The sequence below is a fragment of the Colletotrichum graminicola genome (genome assembly GCF_000149035.1).
Source record: "Colletotrichum graminicola M1.001 genomic scaffold supercont1.5, whole genome shotgun sequence".
NCBI lineage: Eukaryota > Fungi > Ascomycota > Sordariomycetes > Glomerellales > Glomerellaceae > Colletotrichum > Colletotrichum graminicola.
The window spans coordinates 1,073,418-1,096,141 of record NW_007361009.1 but is presented as its reverse complement, the minus strand read 5'-3'; the positions used below and the strand labels follow the sequence as shown (position 1 = coordinate 1,096,141).

At 55.4% G+C, this 22,724-nt stretch overlaps 7 protein-coding genes across 7 annotated transcripts; 4 read left to right on the top strand and 3 right to left on the bottom strand.

Annotated features, from left to right (window-relative positions):
* Positions 1-72: 72 nt before the first annotated feature.
* Positions 73-1,698, bottom strand: GLRG_02656 (Di-sulfide bridge nucleocytoplasmic transport domain-containing protein; the record flags this gene model as incomplete). Its single annotated transcript, XM_008092665.1, has 3 exons — positions 73-441; positions 500-1,485; positions 1,590-1,698. 3 exons carry the CDS (start codon positions 1,696-1,698, stop codon positions 73-75), a joined length of 1,464 nt encoding a protein of 487 aa, XP_008090856.1.
* Positions 1,699-2,154: 456 nt separating this feature from the next.
* Positions 2,155-3,565, top strand: GLRG_02655 (uncharacterized protein; the record flags this gene model as incomplete). The annotated part of the gene is made up of 3 exons (XM_008092664.1): positions 2,155-2,685; positions 2,744-3,222; positions 3,298-3,565. The coding sequence occupies 3 exons, from the start codon at positions 2,155-2,157 to the stop codon at positions 3,563-3,565; spliced, it is 1,278 nt and encodes a 425-aa protein (XP_008090855.1).
* A 1,259-nt stretch (positions 3,566-4,824) lies between these two features.
* On the bottom strand, positions 4,825-6,625 carry GLRG_02654 (uncharacterized protein; the record flags this gene model as incomplete). Its single annotated transcript, XM_008092663.1, has 4 exons — positions 4,825-5,265; positions 5,323-5,578; positions 5,647-5,713; positions 5,863-6,625. 4 exons carry the CDS (start codon positions 6,623-6,625, stop codon positions 4,825-4,827), a joined length of 1,527 nt encoding a protein of 508 aa, XP_008090854.1.
* Positions 6,626-13,765: 7,140 nt separating this feature from the next.
* GLRG_02653 (uncharacterized protein) lies at positions 13,766-14,885 on the top strand (the record flags this gene model as incomplete). Its single annotated transcript, XM_008092662.1, has 3 exons — positions 13,766-14,153; positions 14,199-14,796; positions 14,879-14,885. 3 exons carry the CDS (start codon positions 13,766-13,768, stop codon positions 14,883-14,885), a joined length of 993 nt encoding a protein of 330 aa, XP_008090853.1.
* Positions 14,886-16,735: 1,850 nt separating this feature from the next.
* GLRG_02652 (uncharacterized protein) lies at positions 16,736-18,449 on the top strand (the record flags this gene model as incomplete). Its single annotated transcript, XM_008092661.1, has 3 exons — positions 16,736-17,104; positions 17,176-17,458; positions 17,536-18,449. The coding sequence occupies 3 exons, from the start codon at positions 16,736-16,738 to the stop codon at positions 18,447-18,449; spliced, it is 1,566 nt and encodes a 521-aa protein (XP_008090852.1).
* A 1,077-nt stretch (positions 18,450-19,526) lies between these two features.
* GLRG_02651 (uncharacterized protein) lies at positions 19,527-19,985 on the top strand (the record flags this gene model as incomplete). Its single annotated transcript, XM_008092660.1, has 1 exon — positions 19,527-19,985. A coding segment is annotated over one exon (459 nt), but the record flags the coding sequence as incomplete, so codon positions are not given.
* A 37-nt stretch (positions 19,986-20,022) lies between these two features.
* Positions 20,023-22,079, bottom strand: GLRG_02650 (adhesin protein Mad1; the record flags this gene model as incomplete). Its single annotated transcript, XM_008092659.1, has 2 exons — positions 20,023-21,936; positions 22,020-22,079. 2 exons carry the CDS (start codon positions 22,077-22,079, stop codon positions 20,023-20,025), a joined length of 1,974 nt encoding a protein of 657 aa, XP_008090850.1.
* Between the last annotated feature and the right edge of the window lie 645 nt (positions 22,080-22,724).

The window sequence follows — 22,724 nt, the reverse complement described above, 5'->3', positions numbered from 1 at the left end:
TGTATTACTTTCTGATTTTCGGTTCCTGCCTTGAAGTTTCGATAAAGATTGGGGTAAACTCTCCGTTCACTCTCAATAACCCTTGGTGGGACTGAGCCCTGCATACTTGGTCGGACTGCGCAATCGATCCCGGTCACCCTTGCTTGGACTACGACGTCCAGAAGGAGTCCGCGGCGGCATAATCGACTTCATCTTTGGCGGCGATGCGTCGGTGTCGGTATCATCGTTGTCATACTGGATGTGGCGGCGATGTGAAGGTGTTTGAATAGGAACCCACATGTATGCCTGTGAAGGCTCAGGGATCACCGATGGCTCCGGAGCAGCTCCAGACGTCGCGCGGTGCGCTGGCACTGGGTGGCTGGGGCCAGCATTGTTTGCCATACGACCCAACGTAAGGTTATTGGCGACGATACACAGGAAAAGGATGCCGAAGAAGAATACCTTTGTGGTAACGTCAGAAGGCAAGACAGCGGACGACAGGAGGGAGGTCAGTGCTTACCCAGGCCTTGACCTGCATGGCGCCGGCGAATTCGTTAAGGATTTCCGCGATTTGCTTGACAGTGACCCGAACCCTCATGATGGCCGAAGGATCTTGAATCATGCACTCGTACCATTCGTCGCACATTGCCTTCAACGCAGGCCGATCCTTCTTGGCGCATTCGTTGAGCTGGTATTCGGTCCGGCATTCAGACATCCTATTCTCGATTTCCAGACGAGCTGCGTCGTTGGCAGTTCGAATATCCGACCGAACGGTATCCAGAATAGACCAACAGAAGAAGACAAATGCTGACACAATTATGCAGTTGACCAAAAGCTGGATCCAGCGATAGAGGTTCTCGGGGGCATTCGGGTGTTCCTCCAGAGCATGGAACAGGTTGCTGATCCAGCCACGACCGTTCTTCATATTCTTCTTGCTGCCTTTGCCGCCGCGAGCCGCCGAGCGGGATCCGTCACCATCCGAGTCGTCATCCGAGTCATCCCAGTCCTGTGCGCCATGATAGCGTACGCTTCCTACATCCTTGTCGAGGTTGTGTCGCTTCCGCTTCCTTATAGCGGGGTATTCTCGTGCACTTCTGGGGATCTCGCCCTTGCCTGGCGCGTGGCGCTTCGATGACTGGCTTGCCTTGCCATAGCGGAAGCTTTTGTCGACCTTGGAAGGTGTCATGGTGGCCATGCTCGTGTCTCCGTATCTGTCGACGTCGGGAGTATCGTCTGGAAGCTCCGAATTTTCTGTCAAGGCGGGGCTCGATTCTGCGCCCGAAGCCTCCGAATAGGTACTCTCGTCGAAGGGTTTGCGCGGGGTGGTGAAGGCCGGGTTTCGGAACGGCGGCGCCATGTTATTTCTCTGTACTCTGGGGGAGAAAAGCGATGCCTGCGGCAGAGATGGAAGTATCCTGGAGGGGGTACCCGCGAAGAGGTTCGGCTTGGAGGGGCTCAAGAAAGGGTTCGGCTTGGAGCTTGCGAATTTGTTCGGTGAGCTGAAGCCTGCAGAAAGAGTAAAGATAGGACAGTGTCAGATACGAAGTGCATTTAAATGGCGAAGCAATCGCACAGAATAAGGTGCTTCTTGCGACCGAGCTGCGACTCACTGTTCTGGGTGTTGGTCTTTGCAACCTGTGCAAACGGGCTGGTCGCATCCAGAGGTCCGTGATCCTGGTATTCCCATTCCATAGGGCTTTCATATGTTCTGCGATCCATCGTGAGGCTTCGTTAGCAAGCAATGGCGTGTGAGTGCACAAAGCAAGGTGGATGCTGTGGGCGAGGTGCGCAACAGCTCTTGTCGCGATCCGTCCGGGATGGTGGCTGCCAAGGGTCAAAATATTCTAGTAGCTGGCTGTCAAGGAGTAAAACGTACACTCACAGAAACCAAAGTAAACAAACCGTGCCTGAGGCAACGGAACCTCCCTTTGGTCCAGTGGAGTGGAGTCCTGTGTGGGTGTACGATATCTTATCTTTATCGATAGGCAATACGGATACGGATACAGAAGCGAGTCCCTTTACCTAAAGCTTGGACCATCTGGGAAAATCGAAGGAACGACAACCAGGCAAAGAGACCTGCAACCATCACAGGCTTTCTAATCTCCACACCAATCAATCATTGCAAAAGCCGAGCCTTGCATCTCACAGCGCGACTCCTCGGCTCCTTTTGCAATCATGTCGGACATCGAATCTCTCCCCGAATCCCCTCTGCCCGATCGCGACGATCATGCCGATAATGAAGAACCTCGCGAAGGCGCTGGGGGCGCGACTGCCAACGAGCTTTCCGACGACGACCAGTTGTCGGAAATGGACGAGGACCAATTCGAAGACTACGACCCAGAGACAGCCAACATCGAAGACCGACCAGTAGCTGTTGACGAAGATGTGGCCAAGACTCTCAAGGCGTCTAAGCGAAAGGTGGCAGATGGCGCGAAAGCGAAGAAACCGAAGGAGGGACGCAGGGAGAAGAAACGGACACGCGACGATGAGGTTTCTGGTGAGGCGGATGGTGATGCCGGGCGACCTGCTCGCAAGTCGAGACGCCAGGCCGATGGCGAGAGGAAGCCCCGGCCTAGGGCTGCTGAGCCCGAGGTTGACGACGAGTCCCATCTTACGCCAGAGGAGCGTAGGCGGCGCGCGATCGACCGGGCGCTGGATGCTGCCATGAAGGGGCCTGCGAAGCGGAAGAAGAAGAAGGACGAAATTGTGGGTTGGCTCTGCGACGCTTGGGCTTTAGGTCTAGTTACTGACATTCCCGACGTAGGATCTGGAGGACGAGATCGATGAGCAGATCGCAGACCTGAAGGTCGCCATGGAAAAGGCTTGTGAGGCAGACAACAGCGCACGCGAGGCCGGTCAACCAGCCGTTCACAAGTTGAAGCTCCTGCCTTCGGTGACCGGTCTGCTGAACCGGAACAACATCCAGCACGCCATTCTCGACCCCGACACCAACTTTTTGCAGCACGTCAAGTTCTTCCTCGAACCCCTGAATGACGGCAGTTTGCCCGCATACAACATCCAACGCGACATTTTCAGTGCGCTCATCCGGCTCCCCATCGAGAAGGAGGCGCTTCTAAGCAGTGGCATCGGCAAAGTTGTTTACTTCTACACCCGCTCGAAGAGGCCCGAACCTAGCATCAAGCGCATGGCCGAGCGCCTCCTTGGCGATTGGAGCCGACCTATCCTCAAACGGACAGACGACTACAAGAAGCGCCACGTTGAGACGCGCGAAATCGACTATGAGTACGTCCCACGTCCATCCCTTCACACTCGCCTCATGGCCAGTTTATCCCGTTGCTAACTCTTTTATGTCAACAGGGCTCTGAAGATGTCGCAGCGCCAGGCTGGCAGCTCCCAGTTTACCCTTACCCAGCGGCCTTCCCAGTCTGCCAGGGAGCTGGAGCGTGAGGCCATGCTGGCGCCCGTCGTCACCTCGAACCGTGCTCGTCCCGGTGGTCTCCCTGACAGCTACACGATTGCGCCCAAGAGTACGTACGACGTTTCGCGGGCCCCGGAGCACCGCCCCATCGGTGCCGGTGGCCTGGAAGCATTCCGCAAGATGACGCAGAACCGCAAGAAGCGGTAAGTGAGTTGTCACACGGAGGGATTTCGCCCTCCCATAGCTTCGCAACAGGAGACAGCTGCGTGGCGAGCCTGGCTCACCTGTTTCTCATCCGGCCAAACGAGCTTTACGAAGGAAGAGGCTCGGCACTTGTATTATTCGAGCACATAAAGAAAGGCGTTCCGGGTCGTCGTAGACTAAGGTGGCAAATGGATTCAATGGATCAAGGAAGAATGCTATTATTTTCATGCGAATTTCGAGCAGTGAAGCTCTACAATGACGGGCATAAGACTTTTTCTCGTGTTTGTCTAGATGGCATATCAGCCCCTACCTCCCCCTCAAATGACCTTGTGAGGGACTTACGCTTCCATAGTGCCACCCAACAAGCTCCGCAATGTGACGTTTGTGTGTGTGTGTGTGTGTCAGTATGGATGTGGATATCCTATTGCGAGTTGGACAGAAGTATTTCTGAAACCTGACACAGGTCGACACCAGGCAGAAGATGAGCCTGGCCTCGCTGCATCTCTCGTATAGAGGTTGACGGCCACGTCTTCGCCGAAGCAAGCTGACGCTGCAACGGAGCAAAACCGGTACCAAGGCACGATGACGATGAGCTCTCTCTCCGGCCATGAACGGACTCAAAGCCCCTTCTAACAAGTACTGTTCTCTGCTTTGTAGCCGATTCTTTTTTTCTTTTTTCTTTTCCATCTTTCTGTATCGACAGGTGGTACTTGCGCCGTCTTGTTTTTCGAAATCTCTCACACTAACCGACAATTTACTTTGACTTGGCCTGATGACCCGGTTCATTTGATTCTCACTAGTACCCAAAACTGAGCCATGCTGGATAGGCTCTTGCCGGCACATCCCCTTCCCTTCCCTGGCGTACGGCTGCAGCGTTATCAGTCGCTTCTATGACCACAACACGTCGGTTAAACTTATCAGTCCCTTTGTGGGCCGTGTTTTGTATTCGCTATCATCCCCATAGTCCCCATATCCGGCGCTTTCAGCCATGACTGTATAGTAGTAGTAGTAGTAGTAGTAATAGTGTTGGTGATCCTAGTGTATGTACGTGTCTTTTGATACTGTTAAAGAGCAAAACTCCATGCACCATGTTGGGTGCGTGTAGTGCCAAATTACTCAATCCAAATCAGATGTGATGATGCTAGAGGCAAATAATGTAAAACAATGACCAAGGGGAATGAGGGGGCCGGTGATCGTTCATATAAAATTATGGTGATATCTTGGTGGCCCCCTCTATCAAAAGCGGCCTTTGTTACCTTCCCCTACCGTTTCCGCACCTCTGTAGCCCAGCCATCGATGCCCTCGCCCCGGCTGCCGACTTCAAGCCCGTTGATTCGAACACCCTTCATGCCGAGTGTGTCGTCTAGCCACACGTGTCCCGCCATGCCTCCTGCATTGGCACGCTTGTCGGGCACGAGTTCAAGCATGGGGGTCAAGAAATCAGCGATGCGTTTTGCCTCATCCTCCTTGAAGTGATACTTTTCGCGGAGTACATCTGGCAAAGCCCAGTGACGCAGACGGTGAATGTTACGCAGCTCGCCTTTGCGGTTGAAAATTTCTTGAGACCACTTGCCTGACAGGCAAAGCGATTTGGGGAAGGGTCCGAGGAGTTCAATAATCTGCGCAATATGGTCGTCGTCCTTGCCGTACTTGGTTCCGGATTGTGGATCAAACAGGTAGTCGCCCGTAATCAGTTCAAACACCTGGTTGAGGCATGGCGATTAGCATTGCGCTCATTGTGTTACTTCTTGTAGTCTTACCATTGCGGCCATGCTCCACACGTCAGTACTTGCGCCCCATTTCGCACCCAATATAACCTCGGGTGAGCGATACTGCCGGGTCTGGATATCATTGGTAAAGTGGTGGTTGACCCAGCAGGCGTTGCCCAAGTCGGCAATCTTGACGCTGATAACGTCAAATGCATGCGCGTCCTCCGCTTTACGCTTTTCCCCAGAGGAAGGCGAGTTGTTCGTCTTGTCGAGGGAGATGCCCGAAACTTCTTTCGTGAGTAGATCGCTGCACAAAAAGCGGTCAGTGTCACATAACGTCGCCCACTTATTTCGTCAAAGTGGGGTAATACTCACGCTGTCTTTTCGCGCGTCTTCTGATCAGCATCGCGCTTGGGGGAGGCGTCACTTGATGATTTTCCGCCTGCAGAGGTATAATGTCAGCTTGTGTTCAAGCACCATCAATCAATATTTTCAATTCGGATCAAGGTAGTGGCATGGCCAGGGGGCGGGGGTGACGCGGTCCGCGGGGGTATATGTGGCGCAGTGATGATGGTGGGGAGGATCGGATACCTTCGTGCAGCACTTGGCTGAGGCTCGAATTGGTAGTTGGAAAAAGGTTGTTGTGGTTGAAACTAGCATTCAAGGGAGACGGCAACGGCTGGCTGCCGGTGATGAGGGTGCGTCTCCTTCTGCGACCGTTTCTGTTGTTTTCCTTGTCGCCAGGCTCGCTCTTGACCACCTTCTTGACAATCTGTTCAACGTCGCCAATCTCAATAAGGACGTTTTCGGGCTTTAAATCGGTGTGGATGATACCGCATTCACGGTGTAGGTAGTCGAGGCCGAGCAGCACCTGCTTAGTGATTTGCTTGACCAAGGGCATGGGGATGCCTCGGTGGTTCCATTTCTTAATCAGGCCCAGCAAGTTCTCGCCCAAAACCTCAAAGACCATACAGACATGCGTGCCATTAGGGCCCTTGTGTTCGAAGGAGTCGAGCAGGCTGACGACGTGCTTGCGGCCAGGGTGGTCAGGCTTGGCCTGGACGATCTTGTTGAGCAGTTTGATTTCGTCAATGGCGGTCTCGGTGTAGTGCGCGGCGGAGCGGACGACCTTCAAGGCGACGTGCTTGCCCGACGTATTGTCTCTAGAGAGCCAGACGGTCGAGAAGTGACCCCATCCAAGCTTGCGCACGACTGTGTATTTGCCGTCCTTGAACTTTTCGCCAATCTGGACGGGGTGGTAGCCGCCTTTGCAGTAATCCTCAGAATCTTCCTCGTCGGCCGTGTTATCGGCGGGGTCTTCACCCGACGATGTTGACGTCGGCGAGTTCTGCATTGCAGCAGACAGCTGGTGGGTTCTGTCGAGGAAGAAAAAGCCGTTAGCTCATGTTTCCCCGGGTACGGAGGCGAGTCAAAGTTAAATCGCAGAAGCGCAAGGTGAGCAAAAGGCGATCCCAAGTGCATGATGAAAATGGCGGGGTGGGAGAATGGCAAAATGGCGGGCGAAGATTTCGCAGCGCGAAAACGAACCATGAAATGCGACGAGTCAAAGGGGGAAAGGAAGAGTAGGAACCTTGTCTTGAGGAAGCTCATATTTGCAACATTGCGCATCCAGCGCGAACAATCCTATAGAAGGAAATCAAGAGGATAGAAGAGCGGGAGGCCGAGCGACGATAAGACCAAAACGGCAAGAATGAAGCGAGAATAGCAACAAAAAAAAACGGAAGAAAAAAAAAAGAATGGGCGGGAATCCAGTACGAAACTGGTGCCGCTCACAACATGGGAAAGTCACTGAAGTGACAGCGGCAAGTCCAGTTGTGGCCGACTGGGGTGGGCAAAGATTTGAGGGGAAGGAGGAAGGAGGTTAAAGGTGAGGTAAGGCGCGGGAACAGTTCAGCCAGGTAAAAAGGCAGAGAACGGCGGGTCAAGGGATCAAGGTAAGGTAGAAAAAAGGTAGGGTGCGCGTGCGCAGGCAGCTCGAGGTATGGACAAGACCGTAAGGTAGCGTAGAACAGGGCCCTGAGCTGGATAAGGTCTAGGTCGGTAATAGGGTAACGAGGAGGGAGAGAGGGGGGAAGGAAAAAAAAAAAAAAAAAACAGGTAACAAGAGAAGGGAGGGGTCAGCAGCGTCCGTGAGTGGGTGGTGGTGGTGGTGGTGGTGGTGGTGGTGGTGGTTGAGGGAATGAGTGAGAACAAGTACAAGGACGGGAATGAGGGTCGGCAAGTGACGCAGAAACAATAAAGCAAAATAAAAGTACAGGCCTGGGCCACTTGGAGCCAGTCCAGTCCAGGGTTCCGTCAGGACAGGGTCAGCGGGACACTTGACTAACTGAATGCCCGGTAGAGGAAGGAAGCAAGGGCGAATCACCCCTTTGCGTCAGCGACTTGTACTTGCAAGACGCATTTCGAGATATCGGTGTATGCGTCCCGCAAATATCTTGGACACCACCGTGCAGTAATAAGGAAACGCTGGTACTGAGAAAATTGACTTCAGTTCAGTCCGGTTCCAGTGAGAGGTGTCCAGGACGTAGGCGCTTCGCGGCACCCCTCGGTCAGCGTGAGCAACATGCATGCCGCTTTCCAAGCCTCACGCCTTGCATCAGGTTTCTCTCGGCGATCTCTCCTCCTCTTCCACGCCCTGCTAAGAGAATTCCGCCGTCGCACAGGCGGGGTGCAGCATATGGCATGTCGAAACTGTGCGCCTCTAGTGTACATGCTGCGCATCGCCCGCCTAGCAAGTACGAAGCTGCATTCGCCGCCGAGGCGCGGCCACTGCTTGCTGCTTGCCGCTGTTGGAGATGGCGACAGCTGGCAGCCCGTGAATATTGTGGAGGAGCGGCCCCTCGACCTCTGGTCCAGTGTTTTGCCGGCCAAGCAAACGTTGATCTTTGGCCAATGGGTTCCCCATGCAACGACCATGGTGCACCCGATACCCATTATTTCGAGCGACAGAGGCCCCCATCGGGTATGAGTCCCGCTGCATCCCCAACCGGGTCTTCACCTTCTGTCGTCTCTTCGTGTCACCACGGTCTTCCAGTTTCTCCCTCATTGCTGCCGTGGCGCAGAGTCTTCGAACGCGGACCCTCTCTGTGCAAGCTCGCAAATGGCCGGGAGTGAGACAAGCTGCGCGGCGCGGTGTTGGGCACTGACTGGCCTCTGCTTCCACTTCTGCAGTGCCAATTCGGACTGGGACTGGGCTTGCCGGACTTGACAAGTCTAAAGTGGTCTGGTTTGGTTGGATGGGGGGAACCCATCGCTGTCCCCCATGTTGCGCCCCGCCACGAGCGCAGGGAAGGACGTGCGGCATCGGGCGCGGCGCTTTTAAACAGGATGGAGGGGTAATGATGCGAACAGTGGAGGGAGTGGAAGGAGAACAATGACCTGTGTAAATGAAACCTGGGGGCGCCTGATGGGAACAATACTGAGGGTAACGAAAACCAACCGTTTGCCTGTTCCCCCCGCCTAGGGGATGAACCGAAAGAAAAAAACGATACCAAAACACAAACAATGCAACGCAAAAGAAATATGGAAACGCGGGAGAACAGGTAAGAAACCACTCTGTGGATCAAACTTACGGAGGTGTCTCGGTCGTAATGATGGGCTTCAGGCCATCCTTCTTGCGCTTCTTGACTGTCGTCGAGGAGTTACCGTTGGCGCTGGCGCTGGCGTTGGAGGAATCGACATTGGCATTGGCATTGGCACTGGCGGCTGGCGGCTGCAGAGGCTGTTGCGCAGCGGTCTCTTGGGCTTGCTGACTGCCGTTCATCGTGAACTGTGGAATGCGTAAAGTGGAATCGATCATGTGTTGTCTCCAGGTCGGGAAGTGTGGGGGACCAGTTGGGGGAGCAAAGTCGTGCCCCGGGGTCTAGACAGAGCAGATCGAGGTCAGCAGAGTGCGACGGCTGACAGCCTTGGATTGGTGATATTTCGTTTGTAGTGTCCAGTCCAGCGCCAAGCTCGAGGTACCGGATTACAGCGTAGACACTGAAGGCAGCTGTGCGCGCGTCAATCTGTCGGGTCCAGTCCACCGAGTGAAACCCGGCCTTTGTGTCTTGGGATACGTTGTGCCGAGCCAGCTGAAGGTGTGGGCAGGAGGTAGTTTCGGCGGTAATGTCAAAGTCAGACGAGCCGTCGACCGGCGATTTCCTGCAAGGAGTGGGGTGGAAATGAGAAAACAAGAACCGACAGAATGGAGGCGGGGCAACGATGGCCAGAGAAAATGACGGAGAGGGGTTTCGGGCGGGAGAGGGGTGCAGCGTTGTCGAAGAAAGTTCGATGGCGATGAGCAGCGTAGCAATAGGATCCACGGAAGGGTGGAAAGAAAAGCGTGTAGCTGTATCAAGGCGCGTCCAGTTACCGGCAGCACGCGGGTGTGCGAATACGATTCATCAGAGAAGGCGGTTTGCGCCGTGATGCGATGCAGTGCGATGCGACGCGATGAGACCGAAGGGTGCGGACGAAGTAGGGCTCGGACGAGGTGCGGATGGTGTCCAGGAGTGTAAGAGAGCGATTGGCGATGGTGAGAGGGCTCTGGGTTGTGCAACTTGGGGTGAGTTGGGTGACGTCGCCAGGCCGGAGGGTCGTTTTCTTAGGCGCAACTTTGATGGTGCAGCCAGGTGGCCAAGACAGACGTCGATGGCGGCGAGCGACGTAGGTATGTAGGTAGGTTGGGGGATGACAGAGAAAATGCAGCGTGTGTGTGTGTGTTCGGACGGTCTTGGAAAGAGTAGATAGACGGCCAGGGTGATGCGAGGTCGAGGAAGATTGATTGGGTAAGGGTCGGGCGGCGAATTCGGCGGCGGTGCGAAGGGTCGTCGTTGATGTTGGTGGTCTAGGCCACTCTTGTCTTGCGATGGACAACCCGAGTATGACGAGGTAGCCGGAGCGAGGATGGGCGGGTGGTAAGGCAGGTAGGCAGATAGGTAAGTAGGTAGATAGGGAAAGGGAGGTTGGAGAGGTTAAGGCGAGGTGAGATATCTGCAAGGCAAGGCACAAGACTTTGATTGGGGGGGCGAAGACAAGGACGAGGAGAGATGGGAGAGACCAGACGCAGGGAACCGGGAAGGCACACAAGACTGTGAGGTGAGTGAAAAAGAGGTGATGCGGCAGGAAGGCATGGGATGGGATGGGACGGAACGTGGAAGGCACGGCGGGGCAGATGGACACGGCGCGTCAGCGCATCGAGATTTGTACTGAAGACTTTGTGTGTAAGTCCAGGTCTTTACTATTCTTAATTTATTTACTGCTTGTCTGTGTCCATCTGTGTTCGGGTTGTTGGAAGGCTGCCATGTGTGCTCCTTTCCATGGACCTGTCCAAAGGCGGCACCAAGCTGGTGGTCCAGTACGGATGCCTCTGTCCCCATGTTCCGTCTTGCAAGAAGCCAAGGACGTCATTGATGGGGGTGAGGGGAGTGGAGATGAGATGAGAGAGTGTGTGATGGCTGGGCACAGAAGCAGCCATGAATGCGACAAGCAGCTGATGCGACCGGGTAATTAGTGGATGGGGGATATGTACGATGTATCCGTACTATGTACGATAGGTAGAAACCGGGGGCCACGGGGTAGGTAGGTAGGTACCAATGGATGCACTATGGGTATGGAAGCAGCGGGTGGGCAACGAAGAAAGGAACGAACATTCCCGACCAAACAAGGTAGGCAGGAAGGCATCAATGGCGGCGAGGGACGGCGCCGGTGACAAACACATGCCAGCCGTATCTCGTACTTTCCTTGCTCCAACGAACCGATGCTGGGTACGATGCTACTCGGAGTAACCCTGGCTGTGTGCCTGACTTCAGATCCAGTCCTGCAAACAGCGCGTCTCACCCAAACTATCCGTATCTATATACGCTACGTGTATGTCTGTCTGTCTTCTGTCCTGTCCGTCTCTGTCTCCAAGCAGGAAGACAATAAAGCCCACGTTCGTCCCGTCTAAGAAAATTGGGGAGAGAGTACATACCTACGTACATAGTAGTAGTAGGTATTAGGCATATACAGATACTCTGTGTGCCTTAGGTAAGCATCAAAGTCGATGGTGTTGTTCCACACCGGGTTCGTCGCTCACGTTCATGTTCGAGAGGGCGCTTGCGGGAGCTTGCTTCCATTTCCACATGCGACCGACCGGTCGACCGACCAAACAGAGAAAACGTAACGAGATAACGCGCACCAATCGATAAGCGTCAACCATTGTCGCAATCCCCACCATGGCAGGTCGGAAGACGTTGCTGCACCCTGTAGGAATTATCATGCTGGACCGGGATGGCCCAGGTCCGTTGGGCTTGACCCAATCACACACTTTCTCTCACCGACGCACGCCATCACCTCGTCACTCGTGTACCCTACCTAGGTACCTAGGTAGCGACCGGGTACTGAGTGGGGGACCATAGGGGGGTCATGTCCCTTGTAAGGCAACCTGGGCAAGTCATCCCCCTTGAGGACCCTGACCCTGACTATGTGACCTCATTCCTAGGCCTTCCGTTCCTGTTGGTACCTACCTACTTGCCAACTACCTACCTAATTCAGTGTGCCTCTCGTTTCCTAGACTCGCTGCATCGTGAGTGTCTCCACAATCCACGGTTGGTGAATGGGATCGATCGCCAGATACATTAGCAAGAGTGCTAAAGCGTGTCCTGTCCTCGTTGCTAGATGGTTGAGCTGGCTGTCATGTATCCCTCCCAGGTCGGTTCGAGAGTCCAATGACTGAGTCCGTCTCAACCTCGTGTTGCTGCTCGGCAATGCCGACGCAACGAGATCCAGACAGAGAGCATCGACGCAACCAGCTTCCCGTCATCATCTCGGCCCTCGGTTTCAACGGCTTCTCCCCCCCCCCCCCCCCCCCCTTCTCATTCTATTCTCTCGTCATATGTTGTCCTTCTCCCATCCATCTGCATGTCTCCAAATCTTTGTCGCCAAAATGTTTGCGGAAACTCCAACTCGGAACCTGCCGTTCCAAGTCTCCGGCTCGACTGTTTCGTCTATAGGGGTGTACCTCCCGGCTCAGAGAGCTCGGTCAACGTTGACAGGCTTTTCCCATGTCCCTTTGAGCCATCCCTTCAGCGGGTAGCACGAGTCGGATGCGCTTCCAACGGACATTTCTTCCTTGGTCCTTGACCACCTCTCGCCCACGGCTTCGGGTCATAACGATGAACAGTCAGTCTGATTTGCTCGATATACGGGAAACGATTTCCTCCCGCCGGTACACTACTAGTAGTCCATGCCACACCTGTCAACACACCGCCATGTCACTGGCCACGCATCATGAGGGCAGCGGCCTGATACTATGTGTACCATCGCTGCTCGACCTTTCATCCAGTTGAGCACCACCTCATTGGCCCACCCTCTTCAATCACAGGCCTAGCTCAACGCGATGGTTCGGGCACCGCCCTCTATTGGACGCTTTCTGTTTCTTGCTTGCCACTTTCAAAGGGCCAGGTCCCATACAAACAGTCCTTGGAACTGCATAGAACGATCCCAGCGTTTCTCCTTGGTGATATTTTTCTTCCCGTCTACTATGCAGCGATCGATGGCTACCTTGCCGCGCGCAGCCCACCCATGTGAGCAACTGGCCGGCCCGTCACCTGCCGTCGACCTCCAGATCCTTAAGTCTCTCTATTACAGCTATGCCGCGTGCCATGTTTGAGATGCAACTGGGGCGCCGCCACCTCGACCCCAACATCCACGTCGCATCTCTGCTGGTATGGTGATTCCTATTTCGAGCTTCGGCCACCCTTTGTTTGTCTTGCCACACATTCACTCTTTTGAGTGCTTCCTTGCCTGTAGGCAGCTGAATGCATGTCCCATCCACGTCATATTGTCAAATCCTGCAAGTTCTACAGTTCCATCCCGAGACCTTGCTTGTCTCTCTTTATCCTTCCATGGAACAAAGACATTGTTACGGGCAGTCAATTGTACACGGCTACGTCAACCGTGCCATTGAATTCGAGTGATGGGCGCTTGCTTGGAAGTCCAAGTTTAACACCGCTCGGCCTCATGGACAACGTCTTTGTTGAAGCATTGTTACGATACGCTTTCATTGTCACTGAGTCGCGATATGCGGCACAATTCGCAGTATTGGTTCGGCCTTTGGATGCAGAGAGACGATGATGAAAGGAGAGTATTATTCACGTCTTGCCTTGGCCTGGAAGCGACCGTCATCAATCTCCTTTGAGGCCACGTCTCGATATATATGTGTGTATATTTATATATATATATATATATGTGTGTGTGTGTATGTGTATATATATATATCGCGCGAGGATGCTGCAAGCGTCCGCATCTACTAGCTCGGCAACATTTCTTTTGCCTTTGGCGCATCTTCCGTTCTTGGCATACTCTCAACTCGCACTTGCTTTGATTCAGCTTCTGTACAATCGCCGCGCGCACGCATATTGCTTACAAAAACATGCGCGCCACAGAGGTCGATATGCCCAGGCCTGCTTCAGGACAGGTAGGCGGCACAAATAGGCATCTTATAAGGCTCATGAACTCGGCTCTGCAGGAACAACACGTCAGCCAGGGGTGGCGTTACGATGAACCACTCGTTAACAACGCTTTCCTTGAGATTGCCTTTGCGGACAGCTCCAGGAGATGTCTCAATATTGCATGGCCCAAAGATTACACATTTCAGTTGGTCAACCCGCCTACCGGTTCCAACACGCCATCCGTTGCAGTCAACACTGACCTGGCCAAGCTGGCTAAGAGATACAATATCTGCATCAACAAGCTGCACAGGTTCATGCGCTTTCCGCCTGTCCGAGCCGTGATCCGCACCCTTCTCATCGAGCTGGAGCGTGCTGAAGCACAGCCCGGTCCTCTGCTGGACGAAGACGGCATCACTAACAGCGTGAACGAGATGATACTCAACACGAGTCCGTCCGAACGAAAGGGGCTGCTGATGCAGCCCACCGCATTAGGAGCGGACTTCGCCGACCGGGCCCTAGTAGTATGCCTCATCAAATTGTACTCCCACTTCGAGAGCCGGGCCTGCTGGGATTTTGGCTTCTGTGACACCCGATCCGTAGCAAAGGTCCTCGTGGCCGTCGTCGGGCTCTTCTGCATCGCCTGGGTCCACGCCCCGAGCATCGACGAGTCCTGGAATCGCCTCAGCACACCCTCCCCGCCCCCTTTCGTCTCCCACGGACCCATCGACGCCGTAGAGTCTCCCCTTTATCAAGACCTCACCCCCGAGGCCTGGTTTGAATGGTCTTTGCTCTATGACCCATGGATCAGAAGGACTAACGCGGCCCAGGTACTACGTCCCGACGAAGGGGAAGACAACAATGCCACCGTCCCGACCCTCATCGCGGAGGTGTCGCAGCCCGAGCCGGAGAAGCAAGGCCGCGTCGTCGTGAAGTACAGCAAAAAACCCAACGAGGAACGATGGGCATTCAGGGCCATACTCGATTCGAGATGGGCCGGGAAGACGCCGCGGACGGGACTGGAATATCTCGTCGACTGGGAGTACGCGGAGCCGACCTGGCAGCCGGCGCGGGATTTGTCAGGCTGCGATCAGTGGGTGATCAAGTTTCACCGGGGCAACCATGGGAAGCCTGGCCCTGTGCCCAGATTAAGGTGTTTTCTTTGACAGTATCAGGAAATGATAGTCAAATGCTTCTCTTTTGTAAAGTGTCTTCATACTAACGGGCCATTTACCACCTTGCCATCTAAGAACGACCGGGCCATGAATTTTAAGGTCACACTGGCTACTCAGGCTACAAGCGGTATAGAAGGTGGTGGTCCCTCTCATGACTCCGCTATCTCACCGGGTCTCAGTAACGGTACAGATTCGACGTTGCTGCCTGAAATCTCGTGAGACCTGTGACGCTTTCCACCCCGGGGGTAACTGACCTGACAGATCTGGGGAGCCAAGGATCGGTTCCCAACGGCGGTGCCATCATATCTCTTCCCTGGTTGGATGCTGCGTGCAGTACGGAGGAAAGCAACAGTCTCGCAGGCATATCCGCGATGACACATTACTTCGAAGCAAATCGAACACGTCCGGGATTCTGCAATGACTCTTGCAGGTGGGGTTGGAAGTCATCGGGTCCGCCGACCGCGAGACGCCGAGACTTTTATGGGCCCACAGCCGACCGAGTCTCCTTCCGCCGACGGGCCGGACCGCACCAAGATCGGCTAGGTGTGCGCCACCACAAACAAGTAGACATGATTATGGATCAGAGCGGGAAGCGCGGCGCATGTTCAGGATTGCCTGCTGCGGTATCATGGGTGTAAGTAAGGGTGGCCAGGCACTCGACCACGGATGCCCACGTGAGATTTGTCCCACAACGACTCTGGTCATTGCGCAGAAGGGGCTTCAAAGGCATACGTACCAGTTCAGCCCTGTGCGCAGCAACCAATCAGCTAGCCAGCCAGCCGGTTGTCTTCGCGCCAAGGCAATCCGTCTCGGCGCGTAAAGTCGAAGGCTCTCGCTCGCACGGCCAGTCATATGAGGCGGGAGGATCCCGTGACGAAGCCCAAGGACCCGATTTTCTGGACGATTGCCGATAGCCTTAACAACGCCAATGAAGATGTCGTTCGCTCTATCTGCTCGACTTGCATGGTCTGGCATGTGACAGTGTGAGGGCAGCATCGATAGGTTCTTTTCCTTCGTCGGCCCGCCTGCGAAATGACTGGACTGAATGGTAATTGCTTAATTACACGGTGAGGTAAGCACCGGTGATTACAGTTTCCAATCGGACAGCCCACAGGCGATGATCAGTGATCAATAGTACCGTGATGACTCAACACGAATACGCGGTCATCAGCGGAAGTAACCGCCGCACGGATGGCCCGGCAAACAAACGAGGCCTGGATGGACGTCCGATGGTCCAGGGAGAAGGAAGCCACCTGTATACATAGTACCTACCATGTATTCATCCTTCACATCATTTGAACCGCCCAAGTCAGGTATCTAGATACCTAGACGCTGGGAACGAGATAAGTGTTTCCCTCTGGTGCGCTGGGGCCTACAAAGAGCCGCTGTGGTGCACTTGGTGTCCCCATCCCATGTCCAGCTGAGTAGTGTGTATTCGTACCCTGGTAGCGCAACAGGTACTTGCCCAGATAGGAAAGAGCACATCCAACCTTTTGTATCCATCCATCTTATCGATAAGCGATCCGACCCCATGGGAGACTCGCGCGCAAAAGTAATTAAGACAAGGATTCCAGTCTGTTCGACACAAAATCGTCGACTGTTCCCCCACAATCCAAACCCCTCGATGAATCTCCCCCTCCTTCAACTCCGAACCGAATTGACGCAGCCCAAGGCGAACCCGGAGCCGACACTACCCCGACCACCTGTCGTCCATCCTCACCAGCCGTCCCCCGGCCTGCCTCCCGCGATCCTGACCACGCCGCTCTCGGGCCTCCAATTCATGAATTGCACTGTCCCAAGCCACCTCCGTCCGGCCGCCTACGCGCCCGACAACCAGTACCCCCATAAAGTCCGAGCATGGGCCCCGCGCCAGAAGATGGAGGCTCGGCGGTTGAGGATCCTAGACCCAACGACAAACTGAACAACAACAACAACAACGACAACGACAACAACACCATCACCAATACCAACACCTCCTCTTCCGAGCCCGCAGTCCTGGCTGGCGCCGAAATTCGCACGAGAGCCCGGACCATGACGAGCACCGAAGAAATTGACAATACCATCATCCGCCCGGGCTCCGTCCGTATCAACGTTAAGGGCGCCTTCATCGTCGATCCTGACTCGAGTTCTCCGAGCAACAATGGCCGAGGTTCGCCGACCCACCACGAGACGAGCGATATTCGCCTGCCCAACCACCATGCCGTCGTGAGCCACATCGCCGTTGATGTATGCGAACCTCCGCTCTACGCCCCCTCCCGCCCCTCCTTCTTGTTCGATACTAACGTGCCGTCGCGCAGATTGGCGGCTCTCTGATCAAGCTCGTCTACTTCACGCGCGAACCTCACTCCGCCGACCCTGGTGGCCGCCTCAACTTCCTCAACTTCGAGACCGATCGCATCGACGACTGCATCGAGTTCATGCGTCACCTCAAGGATAAGCAGCAGACTCTCAATGGCTCCAAGCCGAACGAATTGAGCGTCATGGCCACCGGCGGCGGCGCCTTCAAGTTCTACGACAAGATGCGGGACGTCCTGGGCGTCGATGTCCTGCGCGAGGAAGAGATGGAATGCCTCATTATTGGTAAGCCCTCCAACGTGCTCCCTCCCCAAGTTTGGTCTGTGTGGTCTTTTTGGGGAGAGGTGCTAATTCATGCCCAGGTCTTGACTTCTTCATCACCGAGATACCCCGCGAGGTCTTCACTTATAGCGAGACCGACCCCATGCACTTCGTGTCGCCCTCGGAAAATATTTATCCCTATCTCCTCGTCAATATTGGCTCCGGCGTCTCGCTCCTCAAGGTTTCGGGTCCCCGCGAGTACCAGCGTGTGGGCGGAACCTCGCTCGGAGGTGGCACGCTATGGGGTCTCCTCTCTCTGCTCACCGGCGCTCGGACCTTTGACGAGATGCTCGACCTGTCCGAACGAGGGGATAACGCCAAAGTGGACATGCTAGTTGGCGACATCTACGGCGGCGACTACGGAAAAATCGGGCTCAAGAGCACAACGATCGCTTCTTCGTTCGGCAAGGTATTCCGCATGAAGCGAACAGCCGAGAACGAAGCCGAGGACCACGGTGGCCTTCACAACCGCGACAACAAGAACACGCATTGTTCTTCCTCGGACCCTGTCGAGCCTGCCGGGGGGGGTCACCAAGACGCCGCCGCGGAGCATGCCTCAGACCAGCCGTTCTCTGGTGCTGACATCTCCCGATCTCTTCTATATGCTATTTCAAACAACATTGGTCAGATTGCTTTCCTCCAATCGCAAATTCACAACCTCGACCACATTTACTTTGGAGGCTCCTTCATCCGCGGCCACCGGCAAACGATCAACACCCTTAGTTACGCCATTAAGTTCTGGTCTCAGGGCAAGAAGCAGGCCTACTTCCTCCGCCACGAGGGCTATCTCGGCTCTGTTGGCGCCTTCCTCAAGCGCCAGCCTCATAATTGGGGCCGTCGCGGTTCATTCGAGCAGGCGGAGCCACTCCAGCGCAGGCTGCAGGATCGCAGAATCCATGACGCCGAGATGCAGAGTCTCGTAGATGACTACGCCTCGGAATCGGGCCGCGAATAAACCCACATCATATTCACTAAAAAGGAGGTTGTTCATTTTGAAGCTGTTGGGCGTTGTGCGGCGGGGGGGCGCGATATTCTCTTGCACTTACCATGCTTTATGACAGACCATATACGGCATTCCGGCCAAGTTGAAGGACACGACCGGCCTGCGCGGCCGGCTTCTAGACACATACCATCGTGCTTATTACATACTTACAAGTTTAATGTTATTCATTGCAGCTCGGCTGGTTTGCCGAAGCCGACTGGGATGGGCTGCCAGCCTACATTGCAACGTTCTCTGCCCACCCGCTCTACACGAAGTGGTCTGCGCTCTCTCTCTCTCTCTCCGACGTGAGGACACCGGAAATGGATGGCCCTGGTCCTCATGCAGCTTCACAAAGATAGGGATCTGCTTTTGCCACCTCCCTCTGCCGCTTCGTAGTCTCGTTGCCCGATCCAACGAGCTACATGGGCAACTCGCGGTCGTGCAGCCGAACTGACATGGAGACCGTGAAGACAGCGTGAAGACGAATCGGTTGTTCCTTACCAACCACTTTGCATTACCCACAGAGGCATGCTGTTGCTGGCGAGCAGTGTCTGACTGCATTGATAGTGTAGTGGGGAAGATAGCTTGGAGGCAGCCCCTCGCCGCCATGCAGTGGTGTGCGCCCCTGACAGGATCATGACGGTGTGCACGTCTGGTCCCCCCCTCCCAACAGAGGTACGCAAGCCAGGTCTGTGACTTTGCAGCAAAGCGGCTCGACTCGGAATGCGGACCGCTACGGACCAAAGTCGAAGCTGATGGAGACGCCTACCGTACCGTTCTCCGAGGACAAGCTCTCAGGACCCCGGGGCCTGCCTGCGTCGTCAGTCGAGACGACGATGTCCTTCTGTGCGGCTGGGAGACGGTGGATAATTGGTCTCTCCATGGTAACCGTCAGACTCGAAAAAGGTGGCAGATTGATTTACTCACAGGAGCCATTGTAGACGACACCTCTAACGCCATCCAATCCTCTTTTTTTGTCCTTCAAAACGTAGCACGTCGTAGGACCAGCAGATTAAGCACCAGGTTTTATATTTTTACTCATGTTTTTTTAACGCATTCTGCATTCTTCTCACAAGGGCGGAGCTATTAAATATTACACAAACTAACCAGCCAGGGTATACCGCCGGGATCCAACACCTCGCCCAACCGACCTCCTTTTCTGGTACATTTGCTTCTTCCCAAAGATCCATAAAGAAAAAAGAGCAAGGGGGAGGGAGAGAGCTGGAAGCCGAGCACTGTGATCGATCCATTGCTTGTGCGCTCTACCTTGCGGGCAGGTTTTGTTGCGGTAGACAAAAAAAAAAAGACAAAAAATGGTGGTACAGTCCTAAGAAATCCCTATTCCCCAAGACCAACCACCCCGCATGCAACGGTTTATTCGTAAGGATCGTAAGAATGGTATGTATGATTGCAGAACTTTGTAAGCTACAGAGTCTGCATAGTGACATTGGTACAACAAGGAAAATATTTTCAGCTGTTCCTCCAATCTCGCACAAGGGGCTAGCTTAGCAGAAGGGGGAGGTAGAAAAGAAAAACGTTGAGAAGATTAGAATGCAGCGAGGGCGGCAATGGCGACAATAGCACCGATGCCGAAGGAAGCCTTGCCAGCACCGGCGGTGACAACACCGGTAGGGGTAGGCTTAAGACCGCCAGTGCCGGCCGGCTTGCTGGCGCCGGCAGCGGGGCCGGTGGGGTAGGGGGCCGCCGGGACGCCGCTGGGGCCAGCACCGCCGGCCGGGGCGGTGGGGGCCTTGATGGGGACGGGGACGACGTCGGAGGCGGAGTTAGTGGCGAAAGAGACTTGGGGGACCACGAGGGTCGTCTTGATGGTGGCAGTGGTGGACGATCCGGGGATGGTGGTGCCGCCAGTGACACAGGGGACGACAACCGTCTTGTCAATGACGACGGTGGTGATATCAGCGGGGTTAGTCGGGGCAGGCTTCTCGACACCAACAGTGAGGGCCGTGGTGATGGTGGCGGGGGCAGTGACGATGGCGGGGTTCTGGGGAATGTGAGGGGCGCAGATGCCCTGGAAGAACAGGGTGGCCTTGGAGATGATGTCGTCGCTGGCGCCGTAGGCGTAGATGCAAGAGAAGATGTTCTCGACGAACTGAGCGTCAGGGCAGTAGCAGTTGGCGTCAGAGTTGGCAGCGCAGCCGGTGGACCACATCCAACTGCTCAGGCACTGAGGAACAACATCGGGGCAAGGAAGGGTCTCGATGGGGCCAGCGGGCTTGGTACCCGAGGGCTTGACGACGGGGACAGAGCCGACAGGCTTCTCGGAGGAGACGCCCTTGGGGGGCTGGCCAGCGGGCTTGGTAGGAGCAGGGCCAGGGGTGTGGACGATGGTCTCGGTGACGGGGCAGACGGTGGTGGTGAGAGGAACGGTGCGGGTAACCACAGCGTGAGAGTTGGCGGGGCAGTTGGTGATCTCAGGTGCGCAAGAGGTCACAGTCTCGACACGAGTGGTGTAGATGGTGGAAGTGGTGTCGTAGACAGTGGTCTTGGTCTCGGGGACAACAGGGGTGACGACAGCCGGGGTGGACTCGATCAGGGCGGGCTTGGTGGAGTTGACCGGGGCGGGGACGGGGATGGTGGGGAACTGAGAAGGGGTGGTCTCCTCAACGGGCTTGCTGATGACGGGTGTCTGCTCGGCGGGCGTGGTGACAGAAGGGACAACAGCAGCAGTGGTCGACCCCTTGACGGGGACGGAGATGGAGGGAAGAACGACGGGGGTGGTCTCGCTCTGGATGGGGACGGGGACAGAGACGGTCTCCTTGACGGGGGCGGTGGTGGCGGGCTTGGTCTCCTCGACGGGCTTAGAGACGGTGGGGATGCCGGCGGGAGTGGTGGGGACCTGGATCTGGGTGCTGAGAGTGGTGGCGGAGGGGAGAGCCTGGCTCACGGTGGTCTTGGGAGGCTTGGGGGTCTCGGCAGGGCTGCAGTCGAAGCCGATGGTGTGGATACCGACACCGCAGGTCGACTTGGGCTTGGAGGGCTGCGAGGGGTAGACGATGGTGACGTTCTTGGCACCACCGCACTGGGAGTTCGTGACAGTGGTTCCGGACTTGGAGCAGGGAGAGCGTTGCTTGCAGTTGGAGCCATCGGGCATGTCGTAGTGGAATTCCAGGTCGCAGTCGAACTCGACAGTCACGTCGAAGTGGGAGATGGAGAACTTGTCAGGGCCGCCGGGAGCGGAGCCACAGCCAAAAGAGGGAGAGGTCTCCTTCTTCTGTCCGCAAGATCCAGAGATGACCTTGCCCTTGGTGAAGGTGCGGGGAGCCAGGAGATCGCGCTTGGAGAAGTCGCTTTCACAGGTCCAGCCCTTGAAGTCAAATCCGCCATAGTTGCTGAAAGATCCCGTGCTCAGGTCGCCCCAGGAGAAGCCGGACTTCTGCTTGTCGTCGCACTGGTTGTCGGTGTTCTGGGGGCAGGTGAAAGAAGGGAATTTGTTCCAGCCCTGCGGAGCTTGTTAGTGATCCAGGGGCTCATCATGATATGGTGACGGAATCCGGCAGTTAGGGGTATATGAGAGAGACATACGGTAGCAGTGACCTGGCTGACGCCGGCGGCAAGAGCCAAAAGAGCAACGGAGTTCTTCATTGTGAAGGATGATGGTCGATTATTCTTTCCTAAGAGTGTAGGACTGTGGTTCTATAGCGAAGGAAACGAAGAAAAAACTAAGTGGGATATTAAGTCGAGAGAGTAAAGAAGCGAATGGCTTTACACTCAGAAAGCGAATGGACAGTTTGTTTGATAGAACGAAAGTAGGAAAGAATGTTCGATGAGGGATAAGAACGGAAACGGCAAACAGCGGCAGGAAGAGACAGAACCTATATACCAGAAGGACAACTCCTATCACGGGGGCGGCGGTTGGCTGGCTGGCTGTGAGATGCCTCACCTGAGGAGGGGGGCGGAGAGGAGTGGACGGGGGACGAGGAACGGGGTGGAGTCGGCAGGAGGTGCGAGTACACGTCCGTGCTGCGCGGACGACGGCTAGTGCAGGTACAGCGGGCCCATGGCACCGCTAAGGATGAAGACGACACTAGACATGGGGGCCTGTGGACAGTGGACTGACTGGCTGATTGGTGGTGGCCACGGTAGGCGCAGATGTGGACATGGGATGCGGTCAACGGGTGAGGAGAGAGAGAGAGAGAGGGGGGAGAGGAAGCAAAGAAATGTTGATAGCAGCCCCCCTGGTGGCCATCATCGAGCAGGGGTTGGTTTCTCGAATAGGCCGGCTGGCGG